We start from the raw sequence: 26,395 nt of genomic DNA, 5'->3' as shown, positions 1-26,395 counted from the left end.
CCATCTCTTGCTGTGTTCAAATCAAGACTGGATGTCTTTCTGAAAGACATGCTTTACCCAAACCCAACTCACTGGCTTCAATGTGGGGGTATCTGCATGAAACTTAATGGCCTGTGATATACAATAGCTCAGATTAGACAATTGAATGGTCCCTGAGGAGCTTAAACTCTATGAATATATTAGTTCTGTGGTATTTTCCTACTGTCTATATATTATTTGTCTTTCAATATCACATTCCATAGATTTCTAAATCTCATTCAGTTCAGAAATGTTATTAATAATTTATACTCAAGGTTTCAGGTTTTCAGTGTCTTTTTTCTGAAGTTCTGTATTTGAGGCACCAAAGTTTTAAAATTCTGGCCTTTCTGCACATAATTTAGAATTTCATTTACTTTCATTCTTACTTTGCCATTTTTTCCACAAGAAGCACATCTATAAAGCAATATTTTTTCCTGATTATCTTGACAGAAGTTGACATGTGGGTTCAAACAGTGATGGCTGTTTACTGCTTGTTTCTATATATATCTGTGTTGATGGTGCTGCTAAATTGTTTGATGAGGCAGTAATTGTAGACATGAATACATATTGCTCTATATCGAAGTACCTTCAGCCTGGTCTCTCTTAATAAAACACATGTCACAGAGATACCTTTGCAGTAGTATCACCAGCAGGAATATCAAATAAAAATGGCTGCAGCACTAGAAAATTATTATACAGACATTTTATCTTTTGTAAAACCAATGATATAATTGTCTAAATTATCCTAGGATGGTTCTGGATATTGGATGCTTTTAATATTCTACTGGTAGTGCTAGAGAAAAATAAATTCATTTTTTTGTATATTATCACTCATAACACAGCCACTGGACTGCACATACGGACACATTAATGAGTAAGAAGAACAATCTTCCTATGAATGGATAGCTAATGCATGACTAGCCCAGCACAACAATTGCAATATCAGGAAACTTTATCTGATGGTGACACTAGAGCATCTGCAAAAAGTACATGCCAGTCCAAGGCCCATTTTATTCATGTCCCAAAATAATGTGACTCAATGGGATCCACAGTATACTGAAATGGTCACAACATCTTATCAGACACTCCAAATATTGATAAATGACAAACTTTAAAGTAATATATGGAGCCATATCCTCAGCTTTGATAAGTCTGAACAGTTCCACTGACATCAATTGAGCTATAATGATTATACCAGCAGAGGAGCTGGGTACATAGAGGACCTAATTTACATTCTTTGACATAAACACATTTTAATGGTCTTTGTAACTACAGTAAAGATGTTAATGGAAATGGCCAAAACATCGTGATGCTAAAAATGCATCCACTTTGACTCAAATATATCACCACATGTTCTGGATTTAAGACTTGGACTTTCCTCAAGCTAGCACAGAAATGGTAAAATATAAATTCATCACTTCATTAAAATGAATATTGTATATCAGACTTGATTACTCATGAGTCACAGAGAAATAGTTTCTGCTTAGGTGCCAAACAAATCAAGGGAATAAAAATGGGCAACAACATATATTATATTTTTGTGGGGGTCCAGTTTATGTTGGTTTAAAAATGCAATTTTTAAACCAAAGGAAAACATTACCCTTTATAGAGACTTCTAAATAAATCCCAAAGACAACATTAAAAGCAGTGTAGGTTGTTCAGCTAATACCAACACATTCATTTGCTCTTTTAATGAATTCTTGCCGTGTGGATTTTTCTGAGCTCTCTCTTTGATTGGTCTCTCTTTTTTAGAAATCCAATTACTTAATGTTATTTCTTTTCTACCACTGACATAAGACAAATGTCTGAGGTATTTTAATGTTATTATTAACCACATATTTCCTCTATTAAAGTCTGAGGAAGTTTTCAGATATGCCTGTTAACGATGCTGTGCACTAATATTTGTGACATTATGCACAAACTGCTAGATGACTAAGCAACTGGTGGATGTTGATATTAATCAGTAATTTTTTTTTTTGTATCTTAGAGCATTCCTATTTTAAACAAGGAATTTTGCAAGGCAGATTATTAATTTGATTATTATAGTGAGAAGCAGGAACAAATCAATACAAATAATTACTTAAAGTTTTTAAATGATTTTATTTTCTCTTAAAAATAAATCTATTTACATTTAAATCTGGAATTATGACAACCTATCTTTAGCCATACAATTCATTAAAATCAATTAAATTTTTTTCACTAGGAGGGCGGTGAAGCACTGGAATGGATTACTTTGGAAGGTGGGGGAATCTCCATCCTTAGAGATTTTTAAGGTGCGGCTTGACAAAGCCCTGGCTGGGATAATTTAGTTGGCATTGGTTCTGCTTTGAGCAGGAGATTCAACTAGATGACTTTCTGAGGTCCCTTCCAACCCTAATCTTTGATGATTCTATGAAATTAAATTTAAAAAATATTAAGCAGTAGATGTTTGCTGCTGAAGTTTATAGAAAATCAAACCATTGAACTGGTGACAGTCACTGGCAAAGCAGCTGCGACCAGAGTTTCTTGAAGTGCCTAACCAGCTTCTGACAGCCGTAGCCTCTTCTGCAGATGCAGAGAGAATATTTTCTTCATTGCAGTTTATTCACCTAGTTCAGTTCAATGATTAATTCATTCAAAGTTAAAAAAGCAATTGGGACCTGAAAGAAGCAAGAATGCTTGTTTTTGTCTTTCAGTGTAAGTGTGAAAAGATGAAATCTACCAGTTCTAAATTTTGATGGACAGGGTGACCAGAAACAATCAGTTCAATTCACTAACCACAGATATTTCCTTTGTTTAATAAATCAGTTTTAATGCAAAACAGGTTTTGATGAGAAAAAATAAGTTTAAGTATCCAACACATTTAAAGTTTTGAGTAACTAATACAAAATGTTGATTTGTGGATTTTTAGATGAATTCCAATATCCATCTAAATTGACACAAATCACAGCGAGAAGCAGGAATACACCAAAGGTCTGCATTACTCAGACAACTCCCAGAAATGGCTTCCTAGTTTATAGGGGGCGTGCCAGCCAATCAGGAAATCACAGAGGGCTGTCACTCATGCCCCTTGGAGTGGATTTCCTGCAGAGCTTAGCCTCTCAGTGCCTCTGGGCGGCACCTACTAAGGCTCCTTGTGATGATAAGAAGCAGCATTTCCCTTGAATCCTGCAGAGACTAGTTCTATCATTCTTCTGGTGATTAGAAACCTTTTAATTTCCAGCCTAAATTTATTCATGGTCACTTGATACCCAACAAGGAAGGAAATGGATACAAAAGATAGAGCAATCAACTAAAGAAGTGTCACAGTAAGATAACTGAACAAAATATTAGTGGGAAGAGAGCTGTAACAGTGTGATACAGTATGAGGGAAGAGCTGCTATGGCAGAGGTGTAGTCAGATAAGTGATAATCACAAGAGAATATTTAGCGAGAAAATTGTCTCGGAATAAAGAGTGTTCTCTATAGGTAAAGAAGCCTGGCAGCTAAAACGAAGATAAATAAGAGAGAAAACAAAAAAAAAAGTACCATCCAACAGAAAAAATTTTCAGCCTTTGGGAAGAATGTCAGATTACACTGATCTCAGAGATGGAGGGAGTAGCTCAGACTTTAGTTAGTGCACTCAAGTATTTCTTTTTGCCAAAGTTAACAGTACAAAATGACAGAGGAAGTGGAAAGGATGGAAGTAGTGGAGTGTGGGATGCCAGAAAGAAGAGGTTGTGGTAGTCAAGACAGGTGCTGATCAGCACTTGAACAAAAGCTTTAGCAATCTGGATAGAAAGGAACAGTTGGATTTTAGAAATGTTTTGGGGAAGTAGCTGCAATTTTTTTACACCACCCCTCCTCTTCATTATCAAATAACATTCCTGTAGTACTATAGCAAGTGTTTAATTGGAAAAGCAGTATTTACACAGTATTTTGTAGTATTAGCTGTCTAGAATGTGGTAAATGTTTTGTCCTTTTTGAAAAAAGTCAATTGTATTATTTACTTTTACTTTTCTTTTCATTTCCCCCTCACATTTCTCTCTCTCTCCCCCTCCCCCCCTTGCTATCCACCCAGTTTTCCTTTCTACCTGCCTCCCTAGATGTAATTCTCATATGAATGTTCCTTTTCAGGGTGACAGCTCCAATCCCCCTGGTAGCTATGATTCCTGAGGGAGGATCCTGCTTCCCATTCCTCCTAGCAGAGGTAACTAGATAGGGTCTTTCATGTTTCCATCTACTTTCACTGGACTCCAAGCTGCTCTTCACACTGAAGAGCATGAAGGCCTTTAAAAGCAGTCAAAAACAAGGAGAAGCCAGCATCATGTGACTCTTGCAGACTCCCAGGAAATCTCTGTGTTAAATAAGCCCTTTCTTTCCTTTGTGTTGACATTTTTTCAAGTATTTCTAGACTTATTTCCATCACCCCACCCTTTGGCACAGCTTAGCCAAGTTAATATAGATGGGGCTGTTAGCACCGCCTATTATGAAGATTACCCAATGCTTCTCACATTAAGGCTCTGTTTTCAGTTGCTTATAACTTTGCCAAACTTCAAATGTTCAGCCTGAAATTTTTCCGTGCTAGGTGTTTGCCTCAGGCTGAATTTCTCTGGAAAATTTCAGTCAAAATGTTTCAGTCATTTCTGACAACAAAGCTAAGGAAACGTATATTTTGCCAACGTTAAAAATTTCTGGAAACCTTTTCTTTGGGAAGCTCTAGCACATCCATGCTTTGGAATAGGAACTTTACATTTGGCAGGGTGGTCACCCTGATTTCAAGGAAGCGCCTTTAGTCATCCCTGTTCATCTTTTCAAACTTTAGTCAAGCCATAAGCCTTTGAAAAACAGCACTTTGCACATGCTCAGTAGACACTTGCTAAGGCTCAGCAGCTAAATACCCTGAAGATTCCATCAAAACAAAGCATGATCTAGTCCAGGGTTGACAAGCTTTCCCTGCTGTTGCAGCTCTGGGCTGCTGTGAGCAGTGCCAGGTCCAGGCACTTGAACTGAGAGCTGGGAGACTGTCTCTCCTATGCTCTCAATAGCCCGCTCCCCATTGGACCCAGGCAGCATGTAGGAGTAAGTTGCCTGATTTGAATACATTATGATACAGTATTTAATTACATGATCACATACTTTCTCCACAGGATCCTGGCCCCATTAAGAGTACAGGATGGAGCTCCTCTGGGGATGAAATCAGATTGTGTAGTGCAGAGAATGTTGTTTTCTGTGGGACCCCTACTTCATTTGTTGCAAAATTTGGAAGGTGTGTAGTGAATGATGCCCAGGATTGCAGAAACAGAAAGGAAGATCTCATGGTTAAGGCAACTGAATGCTGCCATCGATAAAGGGATTCTATTCCTGCCTCTGCCACTGAGCTCCTATGAGATGCTGGACAAGTCACTTAAACCAAAACTTTTCCCAGGTGGTTTCATTTTCTAGGCACCTATCTTGAAACCCTGGGGTCTGATTTGCATTCATAGAAATATCTAAAGTTATTGGTACCTGTGATATTAACATATAAAGTGTTATATAATGCTAAGTAATCTGAACAATCAGATCTCAGGTGCTTAGATCTCTGTGCTTATCCCCATCTATACCATGGATTTCTTACCACAGCTTCATCTCACATGGGTGTTGTGAAAGTAAATGTATTAATGGTGTGGAACACTTAGATACTCTAGCGACAACTGCTATAGAAAAGAAGAGAAAATTATAATTCTCTCTTCAGAGCAGGGTTTGAATAGTATGCAGTACATAAGGCATGAGATCCACACACTGAACAAAGAGGGGAAAACATATTATTGCATAGTTGCTCATTAAGTGAGCCCCATCCATCCTGTGCACTGAATGAAGCATGGAACCAGTGGAAAAAATAGTGTAAGATCATGTAATTGAAGACTGTCATAATGCATAAAAACAAGGGGGACAAACTGAGGTTGCACAGACAAGCATCTTCTGGCAAGGAACTGATGTAGATCACAATTTAGCAATAATGCCTCTGGGGTGCCTACTGCTAGTATGTGCATGTGACTCACTCTCATTCATACACTTTCATGTAGATTGTAGTCAAAGCAATGACTGTAACAATATTTTTTCAGATTTATCTGACTATATCTTCTTATGGTAACTGATGGCTTTGATCTAACTTTTAACATAATACGTCCATTCTATACTCATTAACATTAGTAGAAATGACCCATACATATTGAGAGAATATGCTCCAAAATGTCTACAGATAAACTTACCCTGGCTGGGTGTCATTTGTTACACAATGATAGGTAAAAGTTCCAAACATCTGAACTCCTAGAATTCCGTACAGAAGCAGAAAGAATAGAAGGAAAATTGATACACTCCAAATCTGCTCTCCAGAACGCCTGGTAAGAAGAAAAATATTACATTAAATGTTCATGGGGGAAAAAAATAAACCCCCCAAAAATGTATTTAGTATTTATATTACAGCAGCACCTAGATGGATCTAGTAAAGGATTAGGAACCCATTGTGCTAAGTGTTATACGAACACACAACCAAAATATGGTCCCTGCCCCAAAGAGCTTATAATCTAAGTATACCACATAAGACTGGCCATACTGCATGACCATACTACAATGGTTCATCTAGCTCAGTATCCTGTCTTCTGACAGTGGCTGGTGCCAGATGCTTCAGAGGGAATGAACAGGATAGGGCAATTATGGACAAGAGATGCAGACAGGAAGACAAGTAGAAGGAAAAAATGAGACAACATTCCATTATACACAACATGACACATACACACAGAGACACAGCAAAAGCATCCGACATTTCAAAAATAAATGAAAAAAATCTGTTAGACATACTTAACTTTCACCTGAAATATGGCATTTGTCCCCCAAGATTATGCTGTGCTAAGATGCAGACCAAGCAATATTTAGAGCTGTAAAAGTGACAGCTTTAAAATAGGTCCTCTCATTACATATATTAACTAGAAATGGCAGCCAAGATTTTCCAAAAAGGGGTGCCTGAAGTTAGGCTTAAATCAATACTGGCAAATATAATAGCTTAATTTTGAAAGTGCTGAGCTTCCAGGAGATTCCAGTTGTTCCTATCAATATCAGATAGTGGTTGGCTTATGTTCTGAACCACATACATATTTAACCTATCATTCCCCCCTCTCCGCTTTGAGATCTATGCATTTGGATATTTAGGGTCAGATCCTTAGCTAGAATAAATCAGAAGTTCAATAGGGCTCCATGGATTTACACTAGTTGAGGAGCTGATCCATGGTAACTAAAGCAATCAGACTATGCAGGAGAAGAAATTAATAATAATAATTAAAAAAAGACAAATGGGGGCCAACAAACTCCTTATTTCACACCACCCCATCAGGTATTTTGTATTATACAGCTTGACTTTGTCTTGAAAGTAGGACATCTTAGCAACAGGGAGACCAAATGTAAATGGAGAGAGATATAATTAACTCTCAATATGACCTCAATTAGCTTTACATAAATAATGTAATGATTTTAAGGTTGATAATGCAGGACCTCCCTGGATTGGAAACAAGATGTATGTATCCCACTTAAAAAAACCGGGAATCTCCTCTTCCCCAGGGTATACAGCTCACATTTTTAGCCTTTATTGGTCCTGAAATAAACATCTGCTATTGTCCCAGGACTAAATACTATCCATACTGAGCCTCGATACAGTGTAGTTTCTGGGGGTGTGGGACGGAGAAGACAACTTTGATGGAAAGGACTAAATATTTTTGTGCCTGGTTGAGCATTTTTTTGATAAATTGTTGGATGTTTGAAGCTGATGAGTGGTTTGAAGTATCAGAAGCAATCCCAAAGGATCTGGGTGAGTGGGCAGAGTGCAGATGAAGTGATTAAACATGCTTGATAAATGCAATTTATCACATAGCTCTGCAATGAATCAGCTGGCTATTACCATCACATGCTGTGTGTGATACATATTAGAGTTTAGTGTGTATATGTCTTTTTATATTAAAAAGATAAATGTAATAGGAGCACCACACTGATCTCTAGATGCTCCTTCCAATATGTAAAAGTCACCAGAGCAGATAAAAAATTTTCACAAAAAAAAAAATGTTAACTGTTTCCTGTCTCTTATGTTGACAGTCGATATTTTTAAAAAGTCACAGTTCTGACCAATTTCTTTTGGTCAGTTCTAAATCTCACAATCAAAATTTACATTTGGTTCTTTAATCCTGCTCACAGCTGCTTATATAATCATGTTAAAGAACATTTATTTTCATTTATGTTTACAGATAAATTATTCACTTACTTTAAAATATTTGTTATCCTGGTTCTTGGAAGCTCAAAGCGAAAATATATCCGGAATGCTCGAATCATAATAAGAGGCCTTGGAATCCGCAGCATGCCCCAGGGTGACATCTGATCAACTATCTCAGCGATTTCAAACACCTATGATCAAAAGAGTAGGGTGGGGTGGGGGGTTCTGCTACTCTTGCATATTTCACATCAGTACAGGGTTTGCATTTGTGAATTCATATTTATGAAGGCAGCAAACCAATTTTCTTGATAACATTTTTTCCCTTTTAGATTGAAATTTTCCATTTTAAACTTTTATTTTTTCAAAGAAAGTTTAAGCAAATCCTCTCAGCCATTTTTGAATTATCTTAATGAGAAATAAAAATATACTTCACCCATGTTCCTGATACTTCTAACTCAAACAACTGTATATGTAAGAAATCTTGAAGAGGACTCTCGCTCTCCCCCCTCACCTCTCTTCCTGTTCTTTGCTAAGAGTGAAACATCTTCCTTTTCTGTTAATGAAATTAACTTCTGAAAATATTTCAAAGAGCAAGAACAGGTTCTTACTGTTACAAAAATGCACACACACAGCCAGATAATGACACTGCATTGCATTACAGGATAACTTGCAGACAGTTGATGACTTCAGGGAATTAGGAAATGTGCTGAACAAGAAGAATATCCAAACCATCTTCTCTGAGATTCTTCCTGTCCCGCAAGCAAAGGAAGACAGAAAGCAGAAGATTCTGGGAGTCAATCGCTGGCTAGGTAGGTAGTGTAGGGTTTTGGTTTCATGGAAAATTGATCCACCTTTTATGGGATAAGGAATATTCCTCAGTAGAAGAGGGACCAATCTCCTTGGGAACAGGCCAGCTAGAGTAATCAGGAGGAGATTAAACTAATAGCAAAAGTGGAGGGTAAAAAAAGGGATGATATGAGTGCTCAGATAGCACAAAATCGAGATGTTCAGAAAAAAATCAAGCAATGAAAGAACATGAAGAGAAGAACGTGAATTGCCTGTACAGGAGTCTGGGTAACAAACTGAATGAACTGGAACTGCTCATTTATTAGTATAAATTCAATCTAGTTAATGTTACTGAAACCTGGGATGATTTGCATAATTGGAATGTTAAAAATCAATAGTTATAATTTATCTAGGAATGATCAAGAGGGCAAAAAGTGAAGGAGAGTGGCACTCTATGACAAAAATGGCATGACCTGTTTCCAAATCACAGATAGCTCAGAAGAAAATGATCTTTAATACTTATGGGTCAATGTCCTAACAGATAAAACACAAGATGGGTTACTAGGTGCTGTCTGCTACAGACCACCAAACCACACTAGGAAACAGAATAACCATTTCCTTACACAACTATCAACAATGTGTTTTAAAAAAACTGAAGGAACTTCAATCTGAGTGATATATGTTGAAGGTCTCATGCTACCACTTCTAAAACATTTTCCATGATAATTTCCTAACTTAAAAGGAAGACAAGGTGATTGCAGAGAAGCTGAATTCTTTGCACTAGTCCACACTGCAGAGGATGTAAGGAAGATTCTCATACGTGAGCCATTCTTTTTAGGTGACAAATATGAGGAACTGTCCCAGATTAAGGTGTCGATAGAGGTGGTTTTGGAACAAACTGATAAATTAAATAGTAATAAGTGACCAGGACAAGATGATATTCACCTAAGAGTTCTGAAGGAACTTAGATATGAAATTGCAGAACTACTGACTGTGGTATGTAACATATTATTTAAATCAGCCTCTGTACCAGGTAACTGAAAAATAACTAATGTGACGCAAATTTTTAAAAAAAGTTCCTGAGGCGATCATAGGCCAGTAAGCTTGACACTATTAAGCAAGCTGGTTGAAATATAATAAAGAGCAGAATTACAAGACACATAAATGAACATGATTTGTTGGGGAAGAATCCAGAGAAATTATGCCTCACCAATCTATTAGAATTCTTTCAGAGGATCTACAAACATGTGGACAAGGATTATCCAGTGCATATAGTGTACTTGGACTTTCAGAAAGCATTTGACAAGGTCCCTCATGAAAGGCTCTTAAGCAAAATAAGCACTCGTGGGATAAGAGGGAAGGCGCTCTCATGGATCAGTTACTGGTTAAAAGACAGGAAACAAAGGCTAGGAATAAATGGTTCATTTTCAGAATGGACAGAGGTAAATAGAGGGGTTCCCCAAGGACTTGTACCGGGACCAGTACTGTTCAAGATATTCATAAATGATCTGGAACATGGGGTAAATAGTGAGGTGGCAAAGTTTGCAGATGATACAAAATTATCCAGGGTGGTTAAGTCCAAAACTGATCATGAAGAGTTACAAAGGGATCTCACTACCATGAGTGAATGGGCCACAGAGTGGCACATGAAATTCAGTGTTGACAAATGCAAAGTAATGCACATTGGAAATCTGAATCCCAACTATACGTACAAAATGTTGGGGTTTAAATTAGCTGTTACCACTCTCAAGAAAGAGATTTTGGAGTCATTGTGGATAGTTCTGTGAAAACATATACTCAGTGTACAGCAGCAGTCAAAAAAGCTAACAATGTTAGGAACCAATAGGAAAGGGACAGATAATAAAAACAGAAAATATAATGCCACCCACACCTTGAATACAGTGTTCAATTCTAGTCGCCCCAGCTAAAAAATGATATATTAGAATTGGAAAAGGACATGAAAAAGGCAACAAAAATTATTAGGATCATCTAGCAGCTTCTGTACAAGGAGAGATTAAAAAGACTGGGACTTTTCAGCTTGGAAAAGAGATGACTAAGGAGGGATATCGTAGAGGTCTATAAAATTGTGCATGGTGTGGAGAAAGTTAATAAGGATTTGTTATTTACCCTTCACAGATATGAACCTTGGGTCACCCAATGAAATTAATGGGCAGGTGGTTTAAAACAAACATAAGGAAGTTCTACTCCACACAACACAACATGTGGAACTCATTGCCAGGGCTGTTGTGAAGGCCAAAATAATAACTGGGTTCAGAAAAGTATTAGATAAGTTCATGGAGGGATAGCTCCATCAATGGCTATTAGCCAAGATGATCAGGAATGCAACCCTATACTCTGGGTGTCCTAAGCCTCTAAGCGCTAGAAGCTGTGAATGGACAACAAGGGATGGATCACTCAATAATTGTCCTGTTCTGTTCATTCCCTCTGAAGCATCTGACTTGACAGATGCTGCCTTGTCAGAAGGCAGGATATGGGGCTAGATGAACCATTGGTCTGATCCAGTATGGACTGTTCTTCTGTAAAAAGTGTTGCAGCCTACATGGGGGAATTCCATATTAGACCTGATCACAGAACTAAAAATTAAGTGTAGCTTAAGTACAAGTGATCATGACCTGATCATATGTATAATATATAAGCAGAATGAAGTCCAGACCAGTAATATGTGAATATACACATACATACTTGGTGCTTCAATAGGGCCAATTTTACAATGCTGAAAACAATGAAAGCCAGATCAGCTGGTAGGAAGAATTTAATCAGAAAAATGTGAATGATAATTAGGAATAAAGCAAGAACACTTTACTAAATGATCAAAATGCTACAATACCACAGATGAAGAAGTCTGTGCTGATTAAACAACCAACCTGGTTTAGGGGGTAAGTGAAGGCAGCTGTAAAAAATTAAATATATATACATATAAAACAAATGGAAGAAAGGGGACACTGATAGTAATGAATCTGAAGTTAGGAATAGTAGAAAATTGATAAGGGAAGCCAAAGGACAGAAGACGAACTCTATGGCCAACAGAGTTAAGGACAATAAAAAGTTTTTAAAATATATTAGGAACAAAAAGAATCCTGACAATAATATTGGTCCATTGCTAGATGGAAATGCTGGAATTATCAATAATAATGCAAAAAAATCCAGAGGTTCAATAAATATTTCTGTTTTATATTTGAGGGGTAAACAGATGATGTGGTCTCAGCATATGGTGATAACACTTTCCATTCCACTAGTATCTCTGGAGGTTGGTAAACAAAAGCCATTAGCGATTAGAAGTTTTTAAATCAGCAGGTCCAGATAACTTGTATCCAAGAATTTTAAAAGAGCTGGCTAAGGTGCTTGCTGCACCATTAATGTTGATTTTCAATATATCTTGGGGACTGGAGAAGAGCCAGAAGAGTGGAAAAAAGCTAATGGTGGATAATCAGCTCAACTTGAGCTCCCAGTGTAATGCTCTTGTGGAAGGAGTAGAGAGGGTATTTTACCTCTATATTTGGCACTGTTGAGACCGCTGATGGAATACTGTGTCCAGTTTTGGTGCCCACAGTTCAAGATGGATGTTGACAGATTCGAGAGGGTTCAGAGAAGAGCCATGAGAATGATTAAAGGATTAGAAAACGTATCTCAGAGTGACAGACTCAAGGAGCTCGATCTGGTTAGCTTAACAAAGAAAAGGTTAAAGGGTGACTTCATTAAGTCTATAAATACTTACATAAGGAAAAAATATTTAATAATGGGCTCTTCAAACTAGCAGAGAAAGGTATAACACGATCCAATGGCTTGAAGTTGAAGCTAGATATATTCAGAGTGGAAATATGGCTTACATTTTAATTGTGAGAGTAATTAATCATTGGAACAGTTTACTAAATTCATGGTGGATTCTCCATCACTGACAATTTTAAAATCAGGATTAGATGTTTTTCTAAAAGATATGCTCTAGAAATTTTTTTTGGGAAGTTCTATGGTCTGTGTGAATCAGGAGTTCAGACTAGATCTTCACAATGGTCCCTTCTGGCCTTGGACTCTAAGAATGTACTAGAAAATGTTCTATAGGGATCACTGAAAGAATATGAACTAGATTACATTGTTTTCCATTTAAAAGTCAGCATTTACCCACTTTCACCACACAGGTTTCCCCTATACTTAAATGGAAAATAAGTGCATGTCTCAGCTGTGGTAATTGTGCATAAAATATGGTTATGTATCTTAAAAAACTGTAATTCTTTGAGATGCTGTAGTCAGTGTAGATGCACACCTAGAGCGGGATCCACACTGACACATGCTTAGATAATTTCAGGTGGGATTCTTTCCAAGTGAGTGCGTAGAACTAATTAATGACAAAGTTCCTCAATCTATGACCAAGTCTGTGCCAAAACCAGGTATGTGTATGTGCAGTTACTCAAAATGTTTTATGGAAGTTCTCTCTTCCATGCTCCACTTTATATTACTTCTTTTATGCTTCTCATGAACTGTTTCTCTCTGCATCACCCATATGTTACATTGCACTGTGTGGTTCTCATTGTTGGGCGTCTTGCATTTTCTTTGTTTCAATAGCTAATATCAATGTTCATTTATGTGTGTTTTGAAATATTTTAGTCTTCTAAGGTTTTGGGGTCCTTTCAACAACCTCTGAGTATGTTCCCTTCAACACTCCTGCTTTTGATGCCTTTGTCAGAGTGTAGTATGTTATTTCCCTGGCAATGCCCCCCAGAGACGCTCCCTCCACGCTTTTCCATATGGAATGTCAGAGATGATCCAATTACTGTGCTTTTTGACTGTATCTATTGTTTTGTGCAAACATTTAGATTTCTTTTCCACCAAACACTGTTCTATCAATTTAGATACAATGGGACCTGGGGGTTGAGTTAGGCCTTGTCTACACAGGGACGCTCAGCAAAATTTAACTTTTAAAGTGAATTCGTTAAACGCTATTAAATCCCTGTGTGGATGCTCTTGTTTGGAATTATGGTGACCTCAATTTGGTTTAGCTTAATTCACCTAAATGAAGCTGAACAGAATTGAGGCCACTTTCATTCTGAATGGGAGTATCCACACAGGAATTTAATGCATTTTTACTAATCCACTTCAAATTCACACGGTTAGTTAATGTGCATTAAGAGCCCATATATAGACAAGTCCTTAGATACAAAAGGATCTTAATCACTGCTGGTTCTGGATCTGCAAATCAAAAACCCAAATCCGCCTTTCTCATCCCACTTCTTTTTTAGTTAGGTGTTGTATAAAGTGCAGGACCATTAATACTGGAATGAATACTGGCAGATGACAGAACTAGGAGCAATGGTCTCAAATTGCAGGGGAGGAGGTCTAGGTTGGACATTAGGAAAAAGTTTTTCACTAGGAGGATGGTGAAGCTCTGGAATGGGTTACCTAGGAAGGTGGTGGAATCTCCATCTTTAGAGGTTTTTAAGCTTCGGCTTGTCAAAACCCTCGCTGGGATTATTTAGCTGAGGTTAGTCCTGCTCTGAGCAGGGGGTTGGACTAGATGACCTCCTGAGGTCCCTTCCAACTCTATGATTCTATGATGACATTTTAATGGCAAACATGACAGGTCTTTTTCCATCCTTAATTGTGGACTGTAGTCCTTCATCAGTTCTTACTGAGGAAAAACGCTCTCTGTGTAAACGATGAAGGACCGTAATGAGTCTGTAGGACAGAATTCCTTCCAATACTGTAACATTTTGTGCAATGTGTGCAAGTTAACAGTGCTATGGAAACTTTTGGGGGTCCCCCCCCACCATTTCCTCTATTTCATTTTAAATCTGTGACATTCCTTCCAACATGCATTACTTTACATTTCTGAACGAGTTTCAAATTAAAGACTTGTCTACATTAAAGAAATTCACACTAGTGAAACATCAATGTTGTTACACCAAAGCAAACCCCTAAAGTAGATGAACTGCAGTGGCTGTGTTATTGCTGGACTGTGAAAGAGTAGACTGCTTTAATTTTAAATCTGACTCATGCAAAAGTGTGCATTTATAGCATACAGTTACTTGTTCATGCCAATATGAGTATTTTGCATGCACAACTGAAGGGCCTACTTTTGAAATATTAGCCCTTCATATTTAAGGTAAAATTATATAAAATTACCTGTAACACCAATGACACCCAAAGACAAAAAACCATGAATCCATCGAACACACACCAACGATCCTTTACGTAGGAGTTATCCCCCTAAAAGAGAAATAATCAAGTGGGTCTTTTTTGTTTTGTTGCTTTATTGACAAGATAAAAAAGAAAATCACAGACAATATCCATTATCAAGAAGGAACAGCATCATCCTCTACCATCTTTAAAATGTTATTTTAATAGATTCCAAATCCCCAGTGTCTGGGCTGGAAGATGATGGAAATTAAAAATAATTAAATAAGTAAATTATGTATTCAGAAAAGATAGTTGTGAGTTTCATTTTTCTGCAGCCGCTCCTTTCAGTTAGTGCCAGAGAAGAATAAGATCTTTGTTACATAGGCTACTGTAAAGAAAAAAACCAAACATTGCACTTGATTCAACATTGACTTGTACCTTGTGCAGTCATTTACATGCCTACAAAGTAGGTATAAAATGCTAACAGATCAGAACACTCATATTCATCTTGCAAAAAGAGTATCACTCTTGTTTGAAACCATTTTTACACCGCATTTTCACAGACACAAATGATTACTCAATGTGAAAAGCCAACCAATGCCATACACCAGTCTGAACAGGATTGGACATTTCTTACAGCAGATCAGGGGTGTCAAACATGCGGCCCGCGTTTTTTTGGAGGCCCACGCACTCTAAGGCCACAGGCTGAGTGCCCGCCACCCCTGGATGTTGGAGGCCCAGTGCAATTTGAGTTCCCTGACCACGGTCCCATAGGCCTAGCATAGCTTTAGTTGTTTGTTTGGCTATTCTGACTCCTGTAGCATGACATCTTCCGGCTGGCAGAGATGGATAGGACTACTGAGTAACCTTGCAGACGTCTCAGTTTCTGCATACCACAGCACATAATAAGACAAAATACAGATACTGTATGCTTGCAGCTGCACATAGATAATGGTGATGGGAACAACAAGTTAACCTTGAACGTCTGGGGGTACACTTTTTCATTGCCAAGGGACATATTTTTTACACCGCCCCTCCTATCACCAGATGTTGTTTTGATGACCCCAATTACCATGGTGAGAATGGAATGTAGTCAAGGGTGAAAACCCAATGTAGGTAATTAGCATATATGATAATGATTACAGAGGTAATTAGGTGAAAGCTGTTCATGGAAGGGTATAAGTAGTCATCACTTAGACAAAGGGGGGCGCTCCATCAACACCTGACTGCGCGGGAGGTGCTGCCAGTCGGACCAGAGGGTCCACTGACTCCCTGGCAGGGCCCCTGAAGAAAGCCTTTCCTGTATACAGCCTTCTGAGTAACTGCTTATCTCTCCAGGCCTAGTGAGTATGATATATTGTAGTTAATTTCAGGCTGTGTATTCAACTAGTATATCAATAGAAAACCTTGAACATTAAACCTTACTGATCTGCAAATCAGGCATACTGTTTGTGACTGGCATTCATATTGATCACCAAACGTCCAGTATCAACATCGAAGCACCACAGCCTGGCCCGGCCCCGGAGCACTGCCAGCGCCCACCCCAGCACCTAGTGCCGGTCCACCCCACCCCCAGAGCGCCGCCAGCCCAAGCGCTCCCAGCCTCTGGAGTATTAAGTGGGCATGGAAAGTGAGTAAATGAAAACTGTGCCATTCTGCCCCTTTAATATTTTTTTTTTTTTAAACAGTGCAACTCGCCAAGTCAACAATTTTGTCTTAAATGGCCCTTGTGGCCAGATAACTTTGACACCCCTGCAGCAGATGAAGACATGACATAACATACAGAAAACATTTGCATGAAACACTTTCCCTCAGTTGTAAAAATTCCTCCTGGAAGTAAACCATTCTCAAAGTAAAATATATCACAGATAAATTGCACAAACCATATTATCTATAGTCAGAATTTCTTTTCCTATGACAAGACCCTTACAGTTACAAGACCCTAATTATATATTTTATTGTGTATTTTGGAGAGCAAGAGGGTTCAAACTATTGTGGGAAGTCACTGAACAGAAACTTACAAGCATGGTCATTTCAACCTTCACTTGCTGAACACAATACTTTTATTTTCCTGCCCACGGTCTAAGTTGATGGGGAACTCTTCACTCACAGGCAATGCCGAACAAACCCAACTTGTCTAGTCTGTAACATCTGATGATTGAAAAGTAGCTTCAAGCTGTTTGTCTACAGAGCTCAACTGCTTACATTCTATATTTTCCCTTCCATGTATTAACCATGCCTCCAGGGGAGCGTGCACTCAACGACAAGCTAAATCCTTTGATTGTGTGTGTTGAATAAAAAGACACTGATACCTCTTTCTCTAACATATGAGCCCTTAGAAATCTAGTTTCTTTCCCTACAGCACCAATATATCACAATTTATCCAAAGCAGAAAGTTCTCTGTGAATAAGGGCTATGCAGGTTTCAGCAGGCATTTGGCCAAAAGTTCTGATATTTAGCCGTACTTGAATAATTTTCAAATACCTATTAAACGTAAAATGTTTAAGGAGTTATTCTGGAGAAGTTCCATGGCTTGTGTTATGCAAATGGTCAGATTATATGATCTCAATGGTCCCTTCTGGCCTTGGAATCTCTGAAAATATTGGAAATGAGAGTAAGTAAAATCCTGCATAAAAAAATCCAGATGAGACCATAGCTAACATTACTATTACTAGAAATACAAACAAGACCCATTGCACTTCATCTTAGGCTGTGACAGAAGTTGAACTATCAATTTTTAATAAAGTTTACAGTGCTAGCAGCTTCGATTTATGAAAACTAACTATGCAGAAATCAGCTCCAACTGAATACAGCAGCCTGCCAGAAGATTACCATGTCTGCTATATTAATTTAATTTTAGTAAGGTGTTCAAATACCATGATGATGAACAAGGTTTACAGCTACCTAGATTACAGCTCAACCTATCTCCCTGTCATCCAGGCAATTTCTACTCGGCTTTCCACTCAACTGTCTCAGCACCTCCCAAGAAATAGTCACAATCATAATAAACCAAAGGCCTAATTATCCTGCCTACTTCCCTTATACAACATAAGGAGGCCATACTGGCTCAGACCAATGGTTCACCTAGCCCAGTATCCAGTATTCTGATAATGGCTGGTGCCAGATGCTTCCAAGGGAATGAACAGATTAGCAATTATCAAGTGATTCATTCCCTGTCATCCAGTCCCCACTTCTGGCAGTAAGAGGTATAGGGATACTCAGAGTATGGGGTTGTCTCCCGGACTAACTCGGGTAATAGTCATTGATAGACCATAGATACGTTTATCTAAGTGTTTTTTAAACCCACTTATAGTTTTGGTCTTCACAACATCCCCTGGCACAGGTTGCTGTGCATTGTGTGAAGACGTACTTCCTTATCAGGGTACCCCCTAGTTCTTCTGTTATGTGAAGGAGTAAACAGCACTTTTGTATTCATTTTCTCCACACCACTGATAATTTTATAGATATTCCTCCCTTAGTCGTCTCTTTCCCTTAGATGGAAGCTGTTCCATACTCCTAATAATTTATATTGCTCTTCTCTATATGGTTTCCAATTCGAATATATCCTTTTTGAGATGGGGTGACCAAAACTGCACACAGTATTCAAGGTGTCGGCATACCATGGATTTATATAAATGGCATTATGGTATTTTCTGTGATTTTATATTATATTTGATTTCATAATACATATTTCCTTTTCTTTCCTCCCTCCTCTCCTACCATTACTCCCCTTTCTTTTTCTTCCTTCTTCTCCTTTCTTCTTCCTTAACTTCAGATTTTGCCATTATCATCTCCTCTGGCAATGAGCTCCCAAAGCATGGCCCGGTCGTGGAGAAAATCCTATCTCCAACGTCCCTTCATAAGTCCTGACAAATGTAGCTACTGAAGGCATTCAAAAGTGAGACGGTAGTCCTTACCCTGAGCAATGTTGATGTAGCACCAGCAAGAGATTTGATTTTCAGAAAGTGCTAAATCCCCCCTGTCTGAAAACCAAGCCCAGGTTTAAGCTTCTCAAGTTGGGCACTCTAAAAGTGAGGCACCCAAATAATCACTAATCATTTTTGAGAAATCTTCGTTGGTGGAGGGATAAAAAGTTCCCATGACACTTTTAGAAGAACAGGACTGAGTTAATCGCATTTTGTATAGTGGTTGCCTGCACTCTTTGAAAAGGGGTGTTTATTTATGTAATTACTGGATGCTGGACGTCCCCAGGTGTTCTTCACCACCATAGCTCAGAGCTGCAGGGGTGGTTCTGGCACTATATGTGTTGAAGCCTCCTGAGACAATGAGTCTTGAACAGTCCACCAACATGCTGGACAGTGTCTATCAATTCTACCGTGAAGCTCAGGATGTAGAGTTCTGTATAGCAGTAGGATGTTGATGTAGACAAGTTCAAGTTACCACCCAATGCCAACAATTTCAAATCACCTTTCCAGCCTTGCCCACAAAAGGGAAGGGAAAGAAGAGACAGTCTTTTCCCACTTTGAAAAGCCTCACCTGTCTTCTGATTGTCAAAACCCACAAATGTCAAGCCTCCTTCTCAAGCCTGGCCAGGTGTCAAAAGCATTAGTTTTTTTGTTGTTTTTTTTTTTTACTGTCCAGCTGTCAAACGCTCCCCCTTTTTCTTCACCCCATCCTCAGCTGTTACATTTCACAGGCTGCCCAGGAAATAAATTAAAGCTGGGGTTCAAGGTGGCACACATGACTCTGAGGCACACAGTCTCTCTCAGGTCTGAATTCAGCTACCTACCTGTACCTGGGTATGTACTATACCCATTACTATGTCAAATAAAAGAGAGAAATTCAGCCCAATGCATTTTATTATGTCCTATAACTATGTAATTTCTTCATTCTCATTATATATGTATCAATCTTGTTCACACTTACGAACTTGTATGTTGTCTTAGATAACTAACTTTGCCTCAATCTTTGCAGAATTCTTGGCATTAGGAAGCTTAGGAAAGTTTAAATAATAGTTCAGACACACAAGTAACCTTTAACTAAGGCAAAACTGATAGCTTTTTATAGGTGGTCACTGTATTAGTCATTCCTCTGAAAAATTATATTATTGCTTCAAAAACCAAGAGTTATATTTTAAATGTTACACTGTGAGGAAAACACTGTTTAATACAATTTACACAATTCTGTGTCATACAAATCAAATGTTTTCATCAACACTGCAGAAGTGTCCAACTTGAAAATACGTCCCCACAGTGGTAGTTAATCCATATTTATAAAATGTATTCTAAAGCAAAACGATAATGTTCCGTGTTGTACGATCATGTACTGTCTGAAAAGCTCTAATACATATGTACAAAGGAGGCAGAGTTAGGGTTGCTATGGGAAGCTTAGCTCTAAATAGCACTTGTGGGTGTAACATAACTTCCTTGTCACTGAATTAACTCATGGGTAACGCAGTCATTGGAAGCATCCCTTGATTGAGCAATTCAATACATTGAATGAGTGGTTACAAATTTGTCGTTACCATAAATAATACAATATATCTTTTTATCAATCTTTTATACTATATAAAAACATGGAAACAAATCACATGATGTTAATAAAAAGATCCTTACAATAGGACTGATTACTATGAAGTGCCCAGTGCTTAACAAACTAATATTTGCAGAGCCTCGGTAAAAACAAGATATTTTAAGATAGGGTCAATTAAGTAAATATTATGAAGACCAACATCAGTAAAGGAAACAAAAAGCAGCTCATGTTCTCTAGCTCTTCTAGGACTCTTGTAAAACAAAATATATAATCTTCCATTTCTTCATTTAAATTATTACAGATATGATCACTACAGAATCCTTAATTATTTCATTATTTGTAGCAGTAATAAATTAGATTTTACAAAATGACTTCTGGGAGTTTCTCTGATATTTGAGGGATTAAAAATGAGGAAGTCAGTCCTTATTTCATTATGAGACAAGCAGTGAAATTTAGGCTATATCTACACTACAATTTATGTTGGCGTAACTTACGTTGCTCAGGTGTGTGAACCACCCCCAAGCAATGTAAGTGACACAACATAAGTGCTCATTTGCACACTGTCAGTGGGAGAGCTCTCTCCTGTTGGCATAGACAGTCTTCACCAGACACTCTACAGCAGCACAGCTGCATTGCTACAGCTACGCCGCTGCAGTGCTGTACATGTAGTCATGCCCTTACTGTTAACGTGCCTTGAATTTTTACGAAATTTACAGAAGCAAGCGTACTGAACTTACATTTTTCAAGGAATCAGTACACTGCAATAAGGGGGAAATTGTGCAGTGCCCTATTTTATATTTTATGTTCTGCTTCTGAAATGCTAACTACAACAACTGGACATTTTAAAATATTTGTAAGCATTCAGAGGTAAATTCTATGTAGACTGTTCTGCTAGTTAATCAAATGTGATTCCATTTCACCAGCCCCAAGTTGTATGCGTCATGAATACACAATGACCATTTTAGGTCAGGTAAAATGTAGAAGAAAATAATCCCTTTTTGAGACTTAAGAATTAATACTTTCAATTAATCATACCGACAGACTTCTAAAGAAATAGATCATGATAAAATTTTGCTCTAGAATAAAGTATAAAATATGAGAACAGGCTCCAAAGAGAAGGAAATCATTATTTTTTAAATGGATGAAATTACTAAAATTTATTTATAAAATACCCAACAAATGAATACTAAAACAGAATGCAACACTGCTTTCATCCAGGAGAGAGAGAATTAAGGTGATTTTTTAAAAAGGATTCAATAACTTTTAGGGCCAGAGCCTTAAGTGAGGTAAATCTGCTGAATTAAATGGAGCTATGCTGATATACACCGCTGAGGCTCTGCCCCATTGTGTCCTGGAGAGAGTTATTATGGACTACCAAACAGAGTAACTGTGTTTTGATCCAAGTCTCAAATTGCTTGTGGCCCAGCTTGGGGGTACTGCCATACCATCACACTCAGCTCCCCCAGAATAGGATGCCTTTTAGGGTATGTCTACACTGAAATGTAAGTCCAGGCTTGAGCCTGGGCTCAAGCTTAACTCCCCTTGTGTCTACACTGCAACTGCACTAAACTAGGGCTTGGATCGATAGTTCCAGGACCCTGAAGGGCTGGTGGGTCCAAGCTCAAGTTAATCCGGGACCCAGGGTCCAATCCCTATTGCTTTGCAGTGCAGGCGCAGCCCTGCTTAACTCAGGTCCTGAGAGCCAACCAGAAGTATCCCACAATTCCATGAAACAACTTCCTTAGTCCTCTCTATCCCAACAATCTGCAAACCACTCTGTTGAAAACAGAAGCCACACCAACCCTTTGCGAACAGCAGTAGCTCAGGTCAGCATTAACCCATCCTCTTCTGATCACCCATCTGCAAGCACACTATCAGAGAGCATCCTGGAGAATGAACAGAATGGAGGACGAACTGGCTAAGCCTTTTGCAAAGCAGCCTGCTTCAAACTTTCTGTAATGTGCAGGGCAGGCAGTATAGTTTCCCACAGTGCACCACAGTCCTAGGGCTAGAATGGCCACATTTCAGTGAAGGAAGAAGGAAGGGTGCTTGGGGCTCTGGAATATGGTTACTTTGACTTGAGTATGCACATTGCAACGTGGATGTCAAAGTCCTGGGTTTGAGCACAGGCTACAAAAGTTTTAACATAGGGTTAAAATACAATGTAGATGCTCGAGCCCACAGTTCCCTAACCTGGGGCAGCTGACTCAAGTCCCACTAAACCTGTTGTGTATTGCAGTGTAGACATAACCTTAGTGCTCAGCAGCCCCAGGGGTGGCTGATAAGGAGCAGGACTAACTGGACCCTTACAGGTGAATTTAAACAGGGGTTGAATAATGTTATGGCTAGAAAGAACAGTTGTTGTTATCCTTGCTTAAAAAAAAAAGTGAGAAATCAAAACTCATATTTCAGGATGTGAGTTCTTTAGGGCCGGGAATAAGTCAGACTTGACTCCTCCAATTTTGCAATCATTTCAATGTGGGCAGACACTTGCACGGACCCCTCTTAAATCTGGATTGTGAAGCCTGTATTTGTAAAGTGCTGTGTATCATTATAGTGCTATATCACATGATGATTAATAAAGAAATAACTTAAGGGGGGTAGGATTTTTTTTTTTTTTTTTTTGCCCCATATAGCGGTTTGCAGCTGACACGTGAGGTTGGGTTTTTTCAGGGATTGCCTGGAGATAGGATACTGAAATTTGATGAGTAAGTAGTCTGATTTAGCATGACAAAACTCATGTTTATGAGCTTCATTCACAGTTGCTTTTGCAGAGAGGAAAGTCACAATGACATTAGGTGGAAAATGTGAGAAAAAGGCAATCTTCATAAAGATGGACAGATAATTTTTATTATCAACATCCAGTATATTCACTGTATACCACAAAGACAAGGCAAAGTCTATGGAAGCAATAATGCTAGCATAGATATATGGAGGTGATACTTCCAAAAAAGTCTGAAATGAAATTTGTCTTCAGGTTTCTCTCACAAACTTCTCCCCCCAATCCACACACAAATATTTCCATCAAAATACAACAGCAATGAAACGTTCTCATTTGGATCCCATTAAGAGTTTTTCTTGATGTGTTGTTTTATTCTTTCAAATTACAAAGAAACACACACCACAACATAAAAGGAAAATATGACACTGAAACTTTGTATTGTTTAATTATAGCAGATTCTCTGAAAGTTTAAGTTTGATCACAGTGGAGCACATTAAGGATGGAATTTCCCCATCAGCTTTGAATTTCTTTTCTTCTGTCCTTAATATGCAATATGTTGTCATTTATTTGACCTGCTGATTTTCACGGATATCCTAGTAGAGGTGTCATTCTACCATGATACAAACTATAAATTAAAAACCTCCTTTGTCTATATTTTTTCCATAAGAAGACAGAACAGCCAAATGACCTTTAAGAGGATTGTTTGAGTGAAAAAAAGTTAGGTATACAGAAAGGCAAAAGTAAACTTTAGTTCAATTAATTGACCTGATTCTTAAATGTACATCCTTAGAGGTAGATTTGGAAAAATCTATTTTATTTATTTCTTCTTAGCAACTTGAAGGCTAAATTACAAAAGCTAGCCTATGTAGATACAGTAAGTCACTAGATATATAGCCACATGCTGTAAGCCATGTCCAAAACAGGGGATACTAATATCTAGGGATCACTGGGTGGCTGAAGAGAACTCTTTCTCTCCACACCCACACACTAATGGTATATGTATATATTTACTTTCAAAAGTTTCCTAAAAATCTTAATAATCTAAATAATAAATTCACTAAGTAATTCAAGTGTCTGATTTTTCCCAATACTCTACTGAAGTATATTCAGAATTTGCAAACAGCCCCGCTGTATAAATAGAGTAATTATTTGTCTGGAATAACACCCTCACAAGTACAGGCAAATGCACAAAAGTAACTATAGAAATCAGTGAATATATCCTAGTGTATCTGAAGTGATGGAGACATGTAGTTACTAAAACACCAACAGATAAAAAACGGGGATGGAGGAAAGAGCTCAAATCATCAAAACAGAAAAACAACGTTTGCAGGCCGAACATGTTATTCAAATCAGGCATACCAATCATATTTGTTATGAACAACATAACACTTAGAGGCCGTCAATCACATCTGCTATGAAAAATGGAGAAGTCACACTTACTATGCAAGCATTTAACAAACACAGGCACAATACAAATTCTCCTGAAACTGATTATAAAGGATTATTGAAACAAATTCTCAAAACTGTAAATCAGAAACTGTCAGACACCACTGAAAACTAATCAGAAGCTTCTACATTTATTTCAGGTGCTTGCATCCAGGGATGTGCACACACGAAAGCTTCCTGTTCCATAACCACAGGAATTTAACATATATGCCTCTATTCAGGAAGCAAGAGACAAGGTAGGTGAGGTAATTGGACCAACTTCTGCTGGTAGACGGCACAAGTTTTTGAGCTTCATAGAGACTTTCTTCAGGTCTGGGAAAAGTTATCAGTGTGTCTAAGATAAATATAAGTTGGAACAGATTTTTAAGCATAAGGGTTTCACACATGCGGTAGGAAATCACTAAAATGAAGTGGGCAATTAAGGGCTAGCAAGCAGTGGGAATGAGTTACGAATCGTTGTAATGAGCCATAAAACCAGTGTTTCTGTTAAGTCCCTGGCTTTTAGTGTCTAGCAGAGTTATAACATCAGTTCCCAGGCTCATCTTTTGAAGGGATTGTGCAGGTTCCTTTGAGGATGAGTCAGAGGACAGATATGGAATGATCACTTTGTGAGACGTGTTCGCCCATGGGAAACCGTGTTTTTCTCTTTTATCATTTTTCTGTGAGGGTTCATTTCAGTGTGTAGTGATTGTCTAGTTTTATCCACATAGTTGTTGCTCGGCATTTGAGGCACTCGATGAGGTACACTACATGTTGTGATAGGCATATATAGGACCCATGGATCTTAACAGGTCTAGTGTAGGGGGTATTGATCATGGTTGTCATGGAGATATGTCTGCAGATTTTGCATCTGTTGTTCTGGCATGTTCTGGTGCCACTTTCAGTTGGTGTGTCCTGGTCTGTGGGGAGCTTGCTTCTGTTGATAAGCGTGACAAGACTGGGAGATTGTCTGAAGGCCAGAAGAGGGGATTCAGAAAAGATTTCTTTGTCTCCATCAAGTATGGGTTGTAATTATTTGATAATACTCTGTATGGGTTCCAGGATGGGGCTGTACTAAAAAAGGACACTCTACCAGAGAAAAAAGATCGCATCATGGAACAGGTCACTCAAATACTCTAGGAGAACCTGCTTTCAATACAGAAAAACAAAAAATCCAGTGACCACATACTCTAGTTGTCTACTACCATCTCATATTGGAACCCATGCGGAGTATCATCAACACTGCATACATCTATTCAGGAAGGTCAGTCTATATTGTTTAATTATTTATTGTGTTCCCACCTTACCCCTCCAAAAAGCTATTTATACTTTAAATATTTCAATACATTTTTTTAAAAAATCCATCCCTATTTTTATCCTCAAATGTCCCTATTTATAGGATTTCTAATATTGATAAGAAAGGTGATTTGTTGAGAAGGACTGGATCAAGCTCTCCCTTCTAGGAGACTGCTTTTAACCACATGTGCAAAATTTCCACTTCCTTAATGTGGAATACTGTGAATAGGTCAGCTCCTGCCTTCCAACCCAAATGCCACTGTGGTTCATTAGTACTATATGTAGAGAAGTTTTTTAAATTATTTAAAGTGAAAATTTTAACCTCCAACATTA

The 26,395-nt window shown here is 38.2% G+C and overlaps 1 protein-coding gene across 1 annotated transcript in view; it reads right to left on the bottom strand.

The window, feature by feature from the left end:
- Positions 1 to 26,395, bottom strand: part of NALCN (sodium leak channel, non-selective) — a 346,536-nt gene that overhangs the window by 262,992 nt on the left and 57,149 nt on the right. The window contains exons 4-6 of the mRNA XM_067536921.1: positions 15,133 to 15,216; positions 8,263 to 8,402; positions 6,227 to 6,355 (exon numbers count right to left, since the gene is read on the bottom strand). Coding sequence (XP_067393022.1) covers positions 6,227 to 6,355; positions 8,263 to 8,402; positions 15,133 to 15,216 — 353 coding nt within the window. The remainder of the gene's footprint in view (positions 1 to 6,226; positions 6,356 to 8,262; positions 8,403 to 15,132; positions 15,217 to 26,395) is intronic.

This window comes from Emydura macquarii, unplaced genomic scaffold (assembly GCF_026122565.2).
Source record: "Emydura macquarii macquarii isolate MOO-44397 ecotype Brisbane River unplaced genomic scaffold, CSIRO-AGI_Emac_v2 contig_3671, whole genome shotgun sequence".
Classification (NCBI taxonomy): Eukaryota; Metazoa; Chordata; order Testudines; family Chelidae; genus Emydura; species Emydura macquarii.
This window is presented reverse-complemented; position numbering and strand designations above follow the sequence as displayed.